The sequence below is a fragment of the Neofelis nebulosa genome, chromosome 11 (assembly GCF_028018385.1).
Source record: "Neofelis nebulosa isolate mNeoNeb1 chromosome 11, mNeoNeb1.pri, whole genome shotgun sequence".
NCBI classification, from domain to species: domain Eukaryota; kingdom Metazoa; phylum Chordata; class Mammalia; order Carnivora; family Felidae; genus Neofelis; species Neofelis nebulosa.
The window spans coordinates 71,959,158-71,974,634 of NC_080792.1; the positions used below are offsets into that span (position 1 = coordinate 71,959,158).

The 15,477-nt window shown below is 51.1% G+C and overlaps 1 protein-coding gene across 10 annotated transcripts in view; it reads left to right on the plus strand.

The window, feature by feature from the left end:
• Positions 1–14,727, plus strand: part of EMID1 (EMI domain containing 1) — a 49,548-nt gene extending 34,821 nt beyond the window's left edge. For 3 of the 10 annotated variants that reach the window (XM_058693179.1, XM_058693177.1, XM_058693174.1), the window contains 3 exons: positions 3,943–3,987; positions 8,984–9,068; positions 13,602–14,385. In XM_058693179.1, the coding sequence (XP_058549162.1) occupies positions 3,943–3,987; positions 8,984–9,068; positions 13,602–13,726 (255 nt within the window). In that variant the 3' untranslated portion in view covers positions 13,727–14,385. Of the gene's footprint in view, positions 1–3,942; positions 3,988–8,983; positions 9,069–10,049; positions 10,141–13,601; positions 14,386–14,586 lie in introns of those variants that run through there. The other 7 variants (XM_058693178.1, XM_058693175.1, XM_058693172.1 and 4 more) reach the window with 4 other exon arrangements.
• The last annotated feature ends 750 nt before the right edge of the window (positions 14,728–15,477 follow it).

Genomic DNA, 15,477 nt, shown 5'->3' on the forward strand with positions numbered 1-15,477 from the left:
ACAGAATCTGAAACAGGCTCCAGGCTCTTAGCAGTCAGCACAGAGCCTGACGCGGGGTCGAACTCACGGACTGCGAGATCATGACCCGAGCCGAAGTCGGTCGCATAACCGACTGAGCCACCCAGGCGCCCCTCTTTTTGATTTTTAGAATTTTCATCTCTCTGCTCACATTATCCGTGTTGTCAATTTTTTGCATTAAAATTAATGGAAATTTAATTTAGAATATTAATCATAGTGTTTTATTTGCTAATTCCTGGTCTGATAATTCCAACATCCATGGTATATCTGACTCTAGTTCTAATATTTACTCACTCTTTTAAAACTGTGTTTTTTGCCTTTTAGTATGCCTTGTAATTTTTGGTTAGAAGGTAAACATGAGGTACTGGATGAAAGGCGTCTTTACTCCAGTAAAGAGTAATGTAGTGGTAAGGTGTGCAGTATGAGGAAGCATTCTGTAGTCTCATGGTTAGGTCTCAGTCTTTGGGTAAGCCTATCTCCCTACATTGTTAACTTCACCAGTGCCTCTTAATTTTGTTTTGTTTGTTTTGTTTCCCCTCAGGTGGGACAAGGTGGCTAGAGGTGGGATGTTTCTCTTCCCCCCATGTGGAAGGCTAAAGCTAGCTATAGTTGGGTATTTCCCTCCCCCTCCAGATCAGGTAGGCTCTGATAAGACCCCAGCAGGTTAAACTCTGATAAAATAGTTTCTCCTGAGGGCAGGCCTTGCTGAGAGCAGAATGCTCTGGTGTGTTTCAAGATGGTACCTTTTCCCCTTCCTGCTGCTGAAAGCAAGAGGAGATTTTTCTACAGCATTCACTATAAGGACCTGACAGAGCTCTTGAGTAAAACTAGCAAAGATGTGAATATTCTCCAAAATCTGGGTCCCCCTGGAATGGTTAACTCTCAGAGTTGTCCACACTGAGCCTTTGGCAATTTGTCAATACATTTGGGTTTTCCTACCCTGGCGCTGGTTCCCAAGGAGGCTTATGTTCAGTAAATTATAATCCACCTCCCTTTCTCTCTCTCTCTCTCTCTCTCTCTCTCTCTCTCTCTCTCTCTCTCTCTGCAATTTGGGGGGCAGTGCTTTGTCCTGTGACCTCACATCTTTGATGGTTCTAAGAAGAGTTGTTGATTTTTCATTTTGTTCAGTGTTTTATTTGTTATTAGGAAAAAATGGTGACTTCTGAATTCCTCATGTGCCATACCAGACACAAAAAATCTGTTTTGTTTCATTGGTTTTTTTTTTTTTTAAGTCAAATTTAGGGAAAAATTGGTTAATATTTCTCCACATTTTTTCTGTTCCTGTACTCTCTTCTCTCCTTTTGTGATCCTAATTATACTTAATACTCTCTCATGAGTCATTGAGTCTCTGTTAACTTTTCTAAAAATCTTTTTTCTCTTTGTGCTTCAGTTTGAGTTATTGTCTTGACCTGTCTTCAGGTTAACTAATTCTTTCTTCTGTTATGGCCAATCTTCCGTTAATCTCAGCTACTGAATTTTTTTCTTTCAGGTATTGTCCTTTTCATCTCCAGGATTTCCATCTGATGCTTTTTCACAGTATTCACAGATCTCCTGAAGTTCCCTGTCTCACCACCATTATATCAATTCCACTACATTCTTTAACATGTTTATCGCAGATACTTTGTTTGTATTTAAATTCCAGTTAATTAGCATCCAGTGTAGTATTAGTTTCAGGTGTGATTCAACACTTAAAAAACAACACCTGGTGCTCATCCAGACAAGTGCCCTCCTTAATCCCCATCACCTATTTCACCCATCCCTCCACTCCCCTCTGGCAACCATCAGTCTGTTCCCTATAATTGAGTCTGTTTCTTACTTTGCCCCCTCCACCTCTCTTTCGCTCTCTTTTTTTTTCCCTTTTGCTCATTTGTTTTGTTTCCTAAATTCTACATATGAGTGAAATCATAAGACATTTGTCTTTCTCTGACTTAGCATTATAGTCTCTAGCTCCATTCATGTCATTGCAAATGGCAAGATTTCATTCTTTTTATGGCTGAATAATATTCCATTGTATGCATATACCACACCTTCTTTATCCACTCATCAATCAGTGGACACTCGGGCTATTTCCATAATTTGGCTATTGTAGATAATGCTGCTGTAAATATCAGAGTATATATATCCCTTTGAATTAGCATTTTTGTATTCTTTGGGTAAATACTCAGTAGTGCAATTGCTGGATCATAGGGTAGTTCTATTTTTAAGTTTCTGAGGAACCTCCATACTATTTTCCACAGTGGCTGCCCCAGTTTGCATTCCCACCAATAGTGTGAGGAGGTTCCCCTTTCTCTGCATCCTCACCAACACCTGTTGTTTCTTGTGTTGCTGATTTTAGCCATTCTGATAGGCATGAGGTGGATATCATTGTAGTTTTTATTTGGATTTCCCTGATGATAAATATCAGAGATATTTTATTTTTTATTTATTTTTTTGAGAAGATGCCTGTTTTTTTTTTAATGTTTATTTATTTTTGAGAGAGAAAGAGCACAAGCAGGGGTGGGTCAGGAAGAGAGACCCAGAATGTGACACAGGCTTCAGGCTCTGAACTGTCAGCACAGAGCCCAACAGGGGGGCTCAAACCCACAAACCACAAGATTATGACCAGAGCTGAAGTCAGATGCTCAACCGACTAAGCCACCCAGGTGCCCCCATTTAAAAAATTTTTTTAATGTTCATTTATTTATTTTGAGAGAGAGAGTGCAAGTGGTGGGAGGGGCAGAGAGAGAGGAGAGAGAGAAAGAGAGAGAGAGAGAGGGAGAGAGAGAGAAAGAGAAAATCCCAAGCAAGTTTCATGCTTGTCAGCACAGAGCCTGATGTGGGGCTCCATTCCATGAACCATGAGATCATGACCTGAGCCAAGATCAAGAGTCAGATGCTTACCCGACTGAGCCACCCAGGTGTCCCTAGATTTCCCTGATGACAAATATCACAGATATTTAAAAAATTTTTTAATGCTTTTATTTATTTTTGAGAGAGAGAGAGAGACTGAGCACAAGCAGGGGAGGAGCAGAGAAAGAGCCAGACACAGAATCTGAAGCAGGCTCCGGGCTCTGAGCTGTCAGCACAGAGCCCGACGCGGGGCTCAAACTCGTGAACCACGAGATCATGACCTGAGCTGAAGTTGGTTGCTTAACCGACTGAGCCACCCAGGTGCCCCAATATCACAGATATTTGAAACTTTGTGTCTACTAAACCCAAAATCTGGGTTGGCTATGGATCTGTTTCTACTGACTTATTTTTCTCTTGATATTGGGTCACATTTTCCTGTTTCTTCACATATCTAGTAATTATTATTGCATACTGGACAATATAGATAACAGAGTAAAGAGAATCTGGGATCTATTATCTTCCTCTGAAGAGTGTTGATATTTGGTCCAGAGTGTGGGTTGGACTCAGCTTGTGACTTTAGGATGGGTAGTTCATGGACCATCTGAGCATTAGAGGGGGGTATTTATGTAGATTTCACTCCCCTACTGTAGCTCCCTGCTTTCCAGTATTTCCTTTCAATTTCCCTCTCCTGTGGCCATCTCAACTCCAGCCTGTGATTCTTCAGCCCAGTAAGATGATAAAGCTTTCTGCTTGAGCTATTTGCCAGGCTGAGGGGGCTGTAGTGTGCCCTCAGAGGAAACGCCATAAGTATTTATTTTTTACCCAGCGTAGTTCCCTTCTTTCAAAAGTCAAATAGCCTCCAGTTTCTGGCTGCTCTTTACCATGTTCCATTGTCTTCAAGTCATTGTTTTTTGGGGGTTTTTTTTGCATTTAATCTAGTGTTAGTCCCATACAAGCCACTCTCTGTCTCTCTCAGCCTTCTGGCTTCTTCCAGTCTCTCCTTCCCTCTTTCCCCCTCTCCTCCCCTCCTTCCTTTTCCCACTCTCCCTCCCTCCTTCCCTCTCTCATTGCTTCTACCTCTATCTCTCCTTGCAGGGAGAACCTGGCCCCAAAGGAGACCCTGGTGAGAAGAGCCACTGGGTAAGCTCCAGCCGAGCACTGACCTCCCACTGCACTTCCTGCCCTGGGCTCTCAGGAGATCATTAGCAGTGGGGACACCTCATCCAAATCCCCACTGTAACCTGGTCTCCTAGGAAGGAGGCTTGACAGATCTCAGCTCTAGCCCCCTCCCAATCCTGTCCTTCCCAACCGGACAGGGCCAGCCTTATCAGCAGACCCCATGCTCTCTGTCTCTGTCTTTGTCCCTGTCTCCGCCTTCCCTCTGTGGCCTTTCTAAGCCAGGGTGACCCTGCCTGTTCCGCCTGGGTGGTTTGGGCTGACCCAGTCCAGACTGCATCCTCTGCCTCATAGTCCCTTCCCAGCAAGGGCTTTGGCTTCTGCTCCTTTGTCTGCAGAAGAAAGGGAGGTGTGAAGACAATATCCACACAAAAGAATGGGATGGGGGCCTTGAGAAATCTGTGAAGCATAGGAAGGGAGGCATAGGAATGGTGAAGGCCCTATGGTAAAAGGGACAGGGGACCTAGATACCACCGTATACATAGGAAATCCATGGAGCACAGGAAGGGAGGCCTAGAAGCCATTATGTATACATGGTACATGGTAAATGAGGTCAGGGGACCTAGACTTCACTATTCTCAAAAGACCTGTAATTATCACGAGGTCCTAGACACCATCACATACATAGGAGACTCAGGGGGAGTGCAAGGATGGGGGAGTGCAATGACAGGACTATCATGCATGGGAGAAACATGGAAAATGAGATGGGGTGATCTAAAAATCACTCTGCACAAAGGAAGCCCAGGAAGATTGAGAAGGAAGGCCTAGAAACTGTCACATACACAGGAGACGTAGCATGTATGAGAAAGGAGACTTGGAAACCACAGGTGGGGTCCTAGAGACCTTTACAATCATTGGTGATGGTTGCAGTGAATGAATTCCCAGGCCTAGAAATTGACCCACCCAAGATACATGGGGAGAGGACCAAAAGCCCACAATGCAAGAACCTGGAAACCATTGTGACATAGACATTTGGAAAATGGACAGGGTGGAGGCAGACACCCCTACAGGAGAGAAAACTGGGAAGCTCTTTAGGAGACTGGTATCGTGCCTCCCTCTCCCCCAACCCCGCCTGGATGCAGTCTGGCTGGGGTGCCCTACTTTCCAGCAGGCACTAGTTAACAAAGACATGGGATGCACCCAGCGCCTGCCTTGCCCTCTCTGCTCCTGATTGTGGGGTCAGTGATGGATACAGCCGTGGGAGCCCCTCACCCTGCACGAGCCCTTCCCCATGTCTTCCCATGACTTCTGGGGCCCTGCTACCTCTCCGGCAAACTTCCCCCAGCCCCTTGCTTGTCACTCCACTCCCCATACCCACCTTCATCCCCCAGTGGCTCTAGAGTCTCTTAAGCATACTACCAATAGGTGCATGAGCGAGGCCGGGGGTCAGGTAGACCCATATAAGCCCAGCCCTCTGCCTCCCCTGGGCCCGTCACTGGCCACCTCCACTCTAGGAACATGTTTTCTACTCAGCCCAGGAGAGGTAGGAGAGGTGAAGTGAAGCTGAATTAGGTTATGCAGCTTTATCCATACATGGAGATTCTGGGAGGAGAATGGATGCCTGAACTATCCCAAACCAGGCCTTGAACTCAGGACCACCTGTAGGAGGGGCTGCCCAAAAGGTAGCAGGGCCCCTGCCCATCCTCCCTCCTCCCTGACTCCCACCTGTACTTCTGCCCCTGCTTGCTGCCTGCCTGAGGGGGACCTGCTGGGCTGGGGTCAGCATGAGGCTTTGGGGACTTGGGGACCAGCTCTGTGGGGGGTTGGTGGGGATGAGGCCCAGTGTGGGGAAGGGCCCTGAGGGGCCACTCTCCACCTACCACCCCCAAGTAGACCTGAGCCAACAGTCCGATTGCGGCTCGGCAGTGACACCCAGTGGTCATGAGCATAAAGTGCAGGCACTGCCCCAGAGTAGGCTGAGCCATCCCATCTAGCCAAAGCTCATACCCCTTATTCAGACAAGAAAAACTGAGGCCTAACTCCACAGAGCAAATTGTTGGCAGAGCTGGAAATGAAACCCAGGATTTTCAGCTTCCAGGACCTGGAAACCAGCCCTTCCTTGGTGGGTGCCAGGCCCCAGGCTGGGTTCTGTGGACATAGATGTGATTTGGGAAGGCGGGGTAGGGGGATACAGACCAGTAACCAGCAGCAACAGGATAGAGGGAGCTCAACTGTGATGGGGGAGGATTTAGCCTCCTGAAGGAGGAGATGGGAGCTGAGGCCCGAAAGGTGCATTAATCAAGCAAAGGGTATTCAGGTAGAGGAGTGGGAACATCATGACCTAAGGCCTTGGGGCTGGAGTGAGCCTGGGGTAGCCAAGGAGCTGCAAATACTTTGCATGGTACAGTGTGACAGTCAAGGGGTGAGACGGAGGTCAAATAGCCTTGCAGGACTTAGGCCATGTTGAGGAATTTGAACTTCGTTCTGTGGACAGTGGGGAGTCACTGAAGTATTGAACAGCAGGAAAGAGACACAGTCAGATTTCTGTTTGCAAACCGTTCCTCTGACTGCCCTGCGGAGAATGGATGGGAGAAGCAGAAAGAGAGACGGCAGGCAGGAGTCTGTTGTGGCCATCCTGGCAAGAGACCCTGGGAGCTGGAACTGGAAGGAGGACAGTGAGGATGGATGGATGGATGTCAATGGACTAACAGAGACTTGGTGCTGGTTTGGCTGTGAAGGGGAGCAAAAAGTTAAGGCAGCTTTCACAGAAAAGAACAAGAAGAAGAAACCCCCCGCCCGGGGTTCTGCCCATGCCAAATGGGAGGTATCTGTCGTAAAGCTGAGTACGGGGTGTCCGGCAGACCCTGGACGCTCAGTCTGGGTTTGGAGGCGACTGGGGTGTTATCAGTACAAACAACAGGCCTCTCATCTTGGAAGGGATCCAATAGCAGGAATGTTGCTTTAGTGTTTTCCTCCAATTTTCATTTAGAAGATTTTCAAATGTTCAGGAAAATCCAGAATGAATATCCTCCTGCCTTCCACTAGCCAGACCAACTATTAGTATTTTGCCACGTTTGCTCTTTCTCTCTTTACTTATATTTACATACTTTAAAAAATCTATTTGAAAGTAAATTGCAAACCTCATCTGTATTTTCCCTAACACATCAGTGTGTATCTCAAAAGACTGTGGACATTCTCCCAAAAAGCTCCAATACCACCATCACACCTAAGAAAGCTGAAATTGATTCAGTGGAATGATGCTCTAAAGTGATGTATCATTTAACCTACATACAAATTTTACCAGTTGTCCCCAAAATGCCTTTTTTTTTTTTTGCTTTTTTTTTTTTTTTAAATCTAAGCTCATCAAGATTCATGCATTGCATTTGGTTGTTACAACTCTAGTGTCTTTTCATCTAGAACAGTCCCTGTCCTTTTCTTCTTTCTCTTGACTTTGTCTTTTTGTGAGTGTCCCACCATCTATCTAGATTTGCCTGATTGTTTCCTTGCGATGAGATGCAGTTAAATGCTCTTGGCAGGAGCATTGGTGGGGGCTGCAGTACCCTTTATTACATCTTATCAGGAGGTTCATGAGGTCAGCTTGTCCCACTGTCCATGCTGGGAGTGGCTTAACATAATTTTTGAAGGTCATCCATTTTTAGATCCTGCTCTTGTAATACTTGAAAGGGATTACTTTGGTGTGCGGCCCACAGTGACTCTGACCGTTAGGCTGCAATGTCCAGTCAGTGGCCTGAGAGTTTCCAAATCCTTGTAATGTGGACAGGACAGCTGGGTTATAACAGACAGCCCCAGCAAGGCCACAGCAGGCTCACAGACACGTTGGGAGGTCTCTCGGTTGTTAGATGTTGGATTTCAATCGTGGCAATATGCATATACTACCCCATCCCTTCACTTAATCTGAACCAAGTAAAGGACACTGAGAGAGACTCCCAGATATGTGAGGGCTGGAATAGTTCTATTTGCTGTCCTGGGGTGCTCCTTTGGAATTAAGATATCGACGTTCCGGAAATAGCTTTAGTCTGGATTAGGAAAGAGGAAGGAGTGAGGGAGTGTGGAGTTTCAGCCAGATCGTGGACCTCATGCTGGGGAAGGAAAGGACAGACAGACAAACTGGAAGTGAATGTGAGGGCTGGCTTGAGCCTGCCCTAGCAGCCAACAATATCTTGGGGTAGGGAGCCCTGGGGCAGGGGCTTTGGGGGCCCGCTGCCACATCCCTGGGCCTGGGGGCTACAGACCTAGGGATGCTACTTCGAAGGGAGGGTGGGGCTGGGGGCCTGATTCCAGGACATGCAGAATGCGGACTTAGAACAGTCAGAGCCTGGGGAGGGATTGAGCCCAAAGTGAGAAGGGCTGAGGAGTGGATACCTGGGCCTGAGCCTTAGCTTCTCCAACACGTTAAGCACAAGTTCCCAAAAGTGATGCCACTCAAACATTTTCTAATTTTACTTGCCTATATTCATTTTGATGTTAATGGAAAGAAGATCAGTGGGAGCCTGAGTGGAATTGATGGAATTCATTAGAGTGAGGTTAATGTGGTATGTTAATGTAGGCAAAAAGTGAGTCAGTTTAAAGAATATTAAGTAAACAAGACTGCAGGTGGCCCAGGGATGTGGCAGGAATCATGCAGGTGTCAGGCAACAGAGATTTGGGGGTGCCCCATGACAACCTCCAGGGCAGGCCCCGAGGGATGTTCTGGGACAGCAGTGAGGCCCCTGTGGCCTGGCACTGCCCTGCCCCCAGTGCAGCAGATGTGCAGGGGTGTGGGCAGAGAGCAGCCAGCTGGGACCCATCAGGACTTACTGAGGGGGCCGCTTCCACCTGTCTTGCCCCTCCCTGCCCCATCCTCTCCCGGCCTTATCCTGGCTGTCCGCGGATCCTGGGTTGTGGCAGGTGGTGCGGGGCCACAGGTGCATGTCCAGGGTGGGGCATGGGCCACCAACGAGCTTTGCAGGACCTCCTCCCTTGCCCCCTTCACGGCTGCATCTGTCTCTTTCCTCCGCAGGGGGAGGGGTTGCACCAACTACGCGAGGCTTTGAAGATTTTAGCTGAGAGGGTTTTAATCTTGGAAACAATGATTGGGCTCTATGGTGAGTAGAGACAGACAGACGGACAGACAGCCCAGCCCCCACCCACCAGCCTTCCCCAGGCCCTCCAGGGGTGGAGCTGCCTGGACCCAGTCATGAGGCTGGAGAAGGTGCCTGCCCCAGGCAGGTGAGGACGTGAGAGAACAAGGCCACCCATCCCTCAATGGCTGGTTCCTCCTCCACAGGTGAAAGGGAGCCCTAAAACCTGGGCCCTCACCTCTGTGGTCAGACTGGGCCTCCGGGCATTGTGAGTAATGCGGTTTCCAGGCCTGCAGGGGAAGCAGAGATGACAGATTTTGAGTTTCAAAGAAATTAGGGGCAGTGGAGCCAAACTCCAGACCAGAAAGGGATTGTGGGTAACAGAGCCAGATGGCAGAAGAGCAGGGGATCATGGGAAATAAAGTCAGAGCCCAGGCCCACAGGAGGGTTATGGGTAAGAAATCCAGACTCCAACCAGGCTTCATTCAGCTCTAGAGAAGTCATGGGTAAGAGAGCCAGTCCCCAAGCCCACAGGACAATAGGTCATGGAACTAGACTCCAGAAGTGCAGGGGACTGCGGGTGACAAAGCCAGGCTCAGTCCCCGGGGTACTCCAGGTAATATACCACCCACCAGTTCTGATCTCCCCTCCCCCAGGAGCCCCCAGAGGCTCTCATAGGGCAGGCCTCCTGGCCCCAAGTATCTCCCTTACAGTTCCTCCTCTGGTCCTCCTAACGTGTCCTGCAGGTCCCTTTGGGGGCTGGAGGGAGCCAGATCGTCACCCCAGGCTCTCACCCACCAATTTCTCCACCCATCTGGTCACTTGAGGAGCCAGGCAAGCCCCGTCCCCAGTTAGAAGGGGAGACCGAGGTCTCGATAGAGACTCACACCCAGGCTCCTGCTTCGAAGCTGGCAGGGGCCTGGCCCCTACACCCCACCCTCAGCTCCCCGGCCCAGCCCTTGGAGGCCCGACTTGCACCGTCTGCTTTTCTTGATCTCCCATCAGGCTCCTAGCTTACAGAGCTTCCTGCAGCAGCAGGCTCAGCTGGAGCTCCTGGCCAGACGAGTCACCCTGCTGGAAGCCATCATCTGGCCAGGTAACGGCAGGGCGGGCAGGTAGGGGCAGTCCCTTCCAGGAAGGGCCTAGGGACATAGAAGTTACCTCCCGCTGCTGGATCCAGGCCAGCAGACACTCCTCCTTTAGTCCTTCCAGCCAGCCAGCAGATGGTGCCCGACACCCTGCTGGCACAGGCTCCCAGATAAGACAGACATAGTCCTGCTCTCATGGAGTACAGGGTGCAAGGACACGGGGGTTGCCCTGGTACGGGCTGCTAGACCCAGGGCAAGGAATACCACGGTGGAGTGAGTACTGTGACAGCACAGAAGTGCCCCTGACCCAGGCTGGGGAGTGGGGAAGGGCATCTCAGGGAGGGCTTCCTGGAGGAAGTGTCATCTAAGTGGAGACCTGAAGGGCAAGGATTGGGGCAAGTAAATGGGCACAGGAACAGCATGAGCAAAAGCCAAGAGGCCGGTTCTGTGAGGTTGCTAAAGAGCAATAGGTGAAGCTAGAGAATCTGGCAGGGCCCAGTTTGAGAAGGCTCTTGAAGGGAGGTAGAAGGCAAGGAAGGAGGTTAGACACCAAGTGGGCAGCACCCCTCCCTGCGCCTGGCTTGTCATGGTGGGGCTAAGGAGGGCCCTCCCCGTGAAACGGAGCTTGTGGGTGGCCCTCAAGAGAGGCAGGGATTGGCCACCCTCGGGGCTGAGCTCTGGTCTTCACCTAACCACTAAGAGGCCCCCATAAGCCATCCTTCTCCCACCTCCAGCCACCCCATATCACAGCCTGGTCCTAGTACATCAGTGCACATGGGCCTCAGACATCATGTCCAAGTTCGCATCTGTTTTATTTTTTTATTTTTTTTTTCAACGTTTTTAATTTTTATTTTTGGGACAGAGAGAGACAGAGCACGAACGGGGGAGGGGCAGAGAGAGAGGGAGACACAGAATCGGAAACAGGCTCCAGGCTCCGAGCCATCAGCCCAGAACCTGACGCGGGGCTCGAACTCACGGACCGCGAGATCGTGACCTGGCTGAAGTCGGACGCTTAACCGACTGCGCCACCCAGGCGCCCCCGCATCTGTTTTATAGATGAGGAAACAGAGGCTCCAAGCAGGAAGGAGGGCTAAGGATACAGTCAAGCCTCCCTCATTCAGCAAAACTGTAGGGCACATCTACTGAGTGCCAGGTCTGGGCGGACGCTCTGCGCCCATCAAGTGATGGGGGATCCTCAGTATCTACAGAGATGAGGGCCAAGGGGTACAGGGGCACCAAAGGATGTGAGTGAGTGGCAGTCACTTCTGGCTATGGGTTGGAGAAGCCTTCCTGGAATGGGGACACTTGCACTGAGTAATGGAAAATCCCTACGAGAAGGTAGAAAGGGCAGCCTTGACAGAGTCCTGCATGGACAAAGACCTGGAGGCTGCAAGGGGCGTGTGGTCTGCTTCCCAAGCTCCTCTCACCTTGCCACATGGATTCTCTAACTTTTAGAAACATCAGTGACCATCTCCCATACCTCCTCCCCTCTCACAGATTTGGGACCAAGGACCAAATCCCAGGCTCTCAGCACCTTTTTCAGGTGTCTCTGCACCTCCTCTCTCAGGAGGATAGGGACAGGAACCAGAAGGGACATACTAGCCTTGGAGCCATACCTGCACTTTAGTCCACTGTATCCAGCAGCCCAGGGAGGGAGTTCTGGTTACCTTAGAAAGCCCACGCCCACGCTCTGTGGCCACAAGCCTGGGGGAGTGACCCCATAAGCAAGCTTGGGTGATGGGCCTGAAGAGGGGGTGAGGGAGGAGGGGAGCATTGAAGAAGGAACTTTCCCCTCATCCATTGTACACAGCAGGTGCTAACTAAAGACCCAGATAGGACTCATGTTTAGGCTATAATCAATAATAATGAGATAGTAACAGCTGTCACACATCCAGCCCCCCAGGCTGGGGGATTTATATCCAGTCCCTAATACAAGCTTGCCAAGTGGGCAATGCCACGCCCATTTCACAGATGAAGAAACAGAGGTTCAGAGAGCCCACATGATTTCCACAGGGTCATAGCAATAGCAGTGGTAAGGCCAGGGGTCCACCATAGGTCTGTCCTTTAAAGCTCTGGCTCTTTTCGCTCCATCAACAAAAGTTCACTGACACCTCTGTTCTGCCAGGCACTGAGTGGGGCCAGGGGAAACCAAGGACCCTGAACTTGATTGTGTCAAAATAGCATCTCATGAGCAACTCAAACAGTAACCAGGCCTGCAGGAGACCTGGGTCAAAAACACATTTAGTGACCATAATAATCCAACATTTATTATGAAAACCACTCCTGGGTACCTTAAACACTTACCACAAGGGTGGGACACAGTATTATCCCCATGTTCCAGATGAGGCTCAGAGGTTCTATACTTGGTTTAGGACTTGGCCCTAGCTGATATTAGAGGCTGGGCTCTGTGCTACTCTCCTCCTATGCTCCCTGATTTAGGGCATCAAATCTCCCTTGACTGTGAGCACACACAAATCGGTCTGTCCCAGAGGCCCCAAATTTCGGCCCAGAGGTGCATGGGAGGCTGGGGCACACAGAGTCAGGGTGCTAGACAGTTATTATTATGAAGGTATAGCCCATTCCCCTGGCAGTGGCCCAATGGGACGCTGGTGCTCACCAGAGTCCAAGTGTCCATCCCTTTGACCAGGACTTTGGAGGCTCAGCCAAGTCCCCCAGCCTAGGGCTCTGCTCCTTGGATGTTCCTCTTCCCCTGGGAAAATAGCCCAACCTGACCTACCTGACCTATTTGTTTAACTTAGAGAGGGACTAAAGTTAGTGGCAGAAGGCTTCCTGGAGAAGATAGGCCTTCCTCTGGGTTTTGAAGGATGAGTTTTCCAGGTGGCAAAAATGCCAATTATTGTTTCACTCTTGGGGGATACCTTATTTCCAGTTGGGGCATATTTCACCATAGTCAAATTAGAACTGATTTCAATATTATTGAAGCTGGTCAGGACCTCAGTGTATCTGGAACTATCCCCCCGGGTTTTAGAGATGAGACAACTGAGCCTCTGACAGAGGTTAGACTTGCCCAAAGCTGCACAGGTCAGTGGCAGAGCCTGGCCTTCCTAAACTCTTCCCCATTACAGGTGGCCTGAGTCTGTTCCCTGACCTTAGTTTACCCAACTACAAAATGAGGATGATTCACCTATATTCCAAAGTGTGGAAAAGAACTATACGTGTATGGATCATTCATTCACTACGTGCTAAACGTTTCAGAAACATGGCAGGTTCATTTATCCCCCCTTGACAGAGAAAATCAGAGACCCTTGAGTGCTCTCATTGGGCTGGGAGCTACTAACTCCAGGGGGTAAGGGGAGACACTAATCAGCTTGCAAACTACCCTTTCTCACAGCTCTGCCTCCCAGATGCCAGGGCAGAGTGCCCAGCACCCCAGCCCCCAGAGGGCCGAAGGGAGATGGGCACCTCATACAGACCTCACTAACCCTGACTCTCTCCTTCCCTCCGGCAGAACCAGAGGGGTCGGGGGCAGGCCCTGCCGGCACAGGCACCCCCAGCCTCCTGCGGGGCAAGAGGGGAGGACACACGGCCAACTACCGGATCGTGGCCCCCAGGAGCCGCAACGAGAGAGGCTGAGAGCAGGGGCGGCCCTAGGGGCAGACCTGGCCTGGCTTCCCTTCCTAGCCTAGACTTGGCCAACTGCCTCCAGGGACCGCCCATGCATATTTATTAATGTCCTCAGGGTCCCTTCTGCCACCTAGGCCTTTGGGATAGGCAAGTCTTGGTCCTGACACCCCGTGCAAGTCTGCCTACTATGAAGCTGAGAAGGGACTGTGGCCTGAGAGGGAGGGGCAGCCCAGGCAAGAGGTGAGACCTTGCTCAGGGCCTTCGGCTTCCATTTCCCTCTGTGAAATAGGATGGTGCAACCCTGCAGGGAAGGGGTGGCAGGTTCAAGCCTTCGGTTTTCTCACGGGCTGCCAGGGCATCCAGGCCTGTGGGCACTGATGGGTGGCTGGAGCTAGGGTTCTTCTGGGCCCTTAGCACACATGGGCTGGTGGGGAAAGGCAGGCTTGCCTCTTCCTCCTCCCCAGCCAAACCTCGGGGAGCCCACCGCAGCCCTCCGCTCCTTGATTTCTGGTGCTGGGTCCCCACCCTGAGCTCAACAGGCAGGACATTGCATAGGTCCTGCCTCCTGAGCCCCCAGCCCCTCCCATGTCCCAGTGGGGGCGGAGGCATGGAGAGGGAGGGGCACCCTGGAGGAAGAGGTCTCCAGCCAATAAAGGCACCCAACCTGATGTCCCACTGGCCTGGTCTCGGTGTGTGCTTAGATGGGGTGCAGCTGGGCAGGGCCAGGAGCCTCTTCTCTCTTCTTGGTGGCCTTCCCTGCCCACATGCAAAGCAGGACTGTGAGGGCCGTCAAGGTGCTGCTGGGCAGGGGGGCACACAGGGGTAGGTGAGCAGAGCAGAGGCTCACACCATCCCCATCCCCTGGCCAGGTGTTCGGCAATGGCTGCAGCTTCTGAGAAGCCCAAGGAGCAAGAAACTGCCAGACCTTGGGGCAGCTTCCAGATTGGGTGACCCGCAGCATCCCCCCCAAAGACTGTTTCCTCACCCATAAAAGGACGGCATGACCTTCAGGCTGTCCAGTCTGTTTCTGGCCCCTTGCCTGTGGCCAACGGCAGGGCCGGTCTCTACAGCCCCTTTACTCTGGCCCCAGCGTGGGGTACAGCCCCCTCAGGCGACTAGTCTGTAGGCTGCTCCAGGACACACAGTTCCCTGCACCACCCCTCAAAGTCCAGCTTCCCAGGCGCCCCTGGCCTTACCTCTCCCCATAGCCCATCAGCCTCACACCCAGGCCCCACCCTCCACCCTCTGGCTCAGTCTGCCCCTCCCCTTCCTGGGAAGGGGTCAAGGACTGAGGAGGGCCAAAAGGGAGGAGCTGCCTCTTCCAAGCTGAGGAAGCTTCTCCCTCATGGCACCCCCACATTGCTTCCTGTGCAGGGAGCCCAGCAGGGCACAGCCACCAGCTCCAGAGCCTCAGGAGACTGACTGAACTGGCCCCTGTCCAGCAGGGACACTGTCAGGGTACAGGCAGCGAAGGGATGATATTCCTGGGGAATCGGGGGAGGTTTCCTGAAGGAAGGTCTCCGTGTAGGCTGAGACCCAAGGCTGGGTAGAAATCAGCTGGGAAACAAGATGGCTCCTCAGCAGAGGGTCTTCTATGCCCCGAGGTGGAGGGTGTAGCTTCCCCAGGAAGAGGCTGCAGTTCAGCCTTGGTCTCTGCACATCAAGGAGCTGTTCACCTGAAATCGGTCAGTCCCTCCCCGCTCATTCATTCATTCATTCATCCCCCTTGCTGCCAACACAGAAGAGTCAGACACAACTGC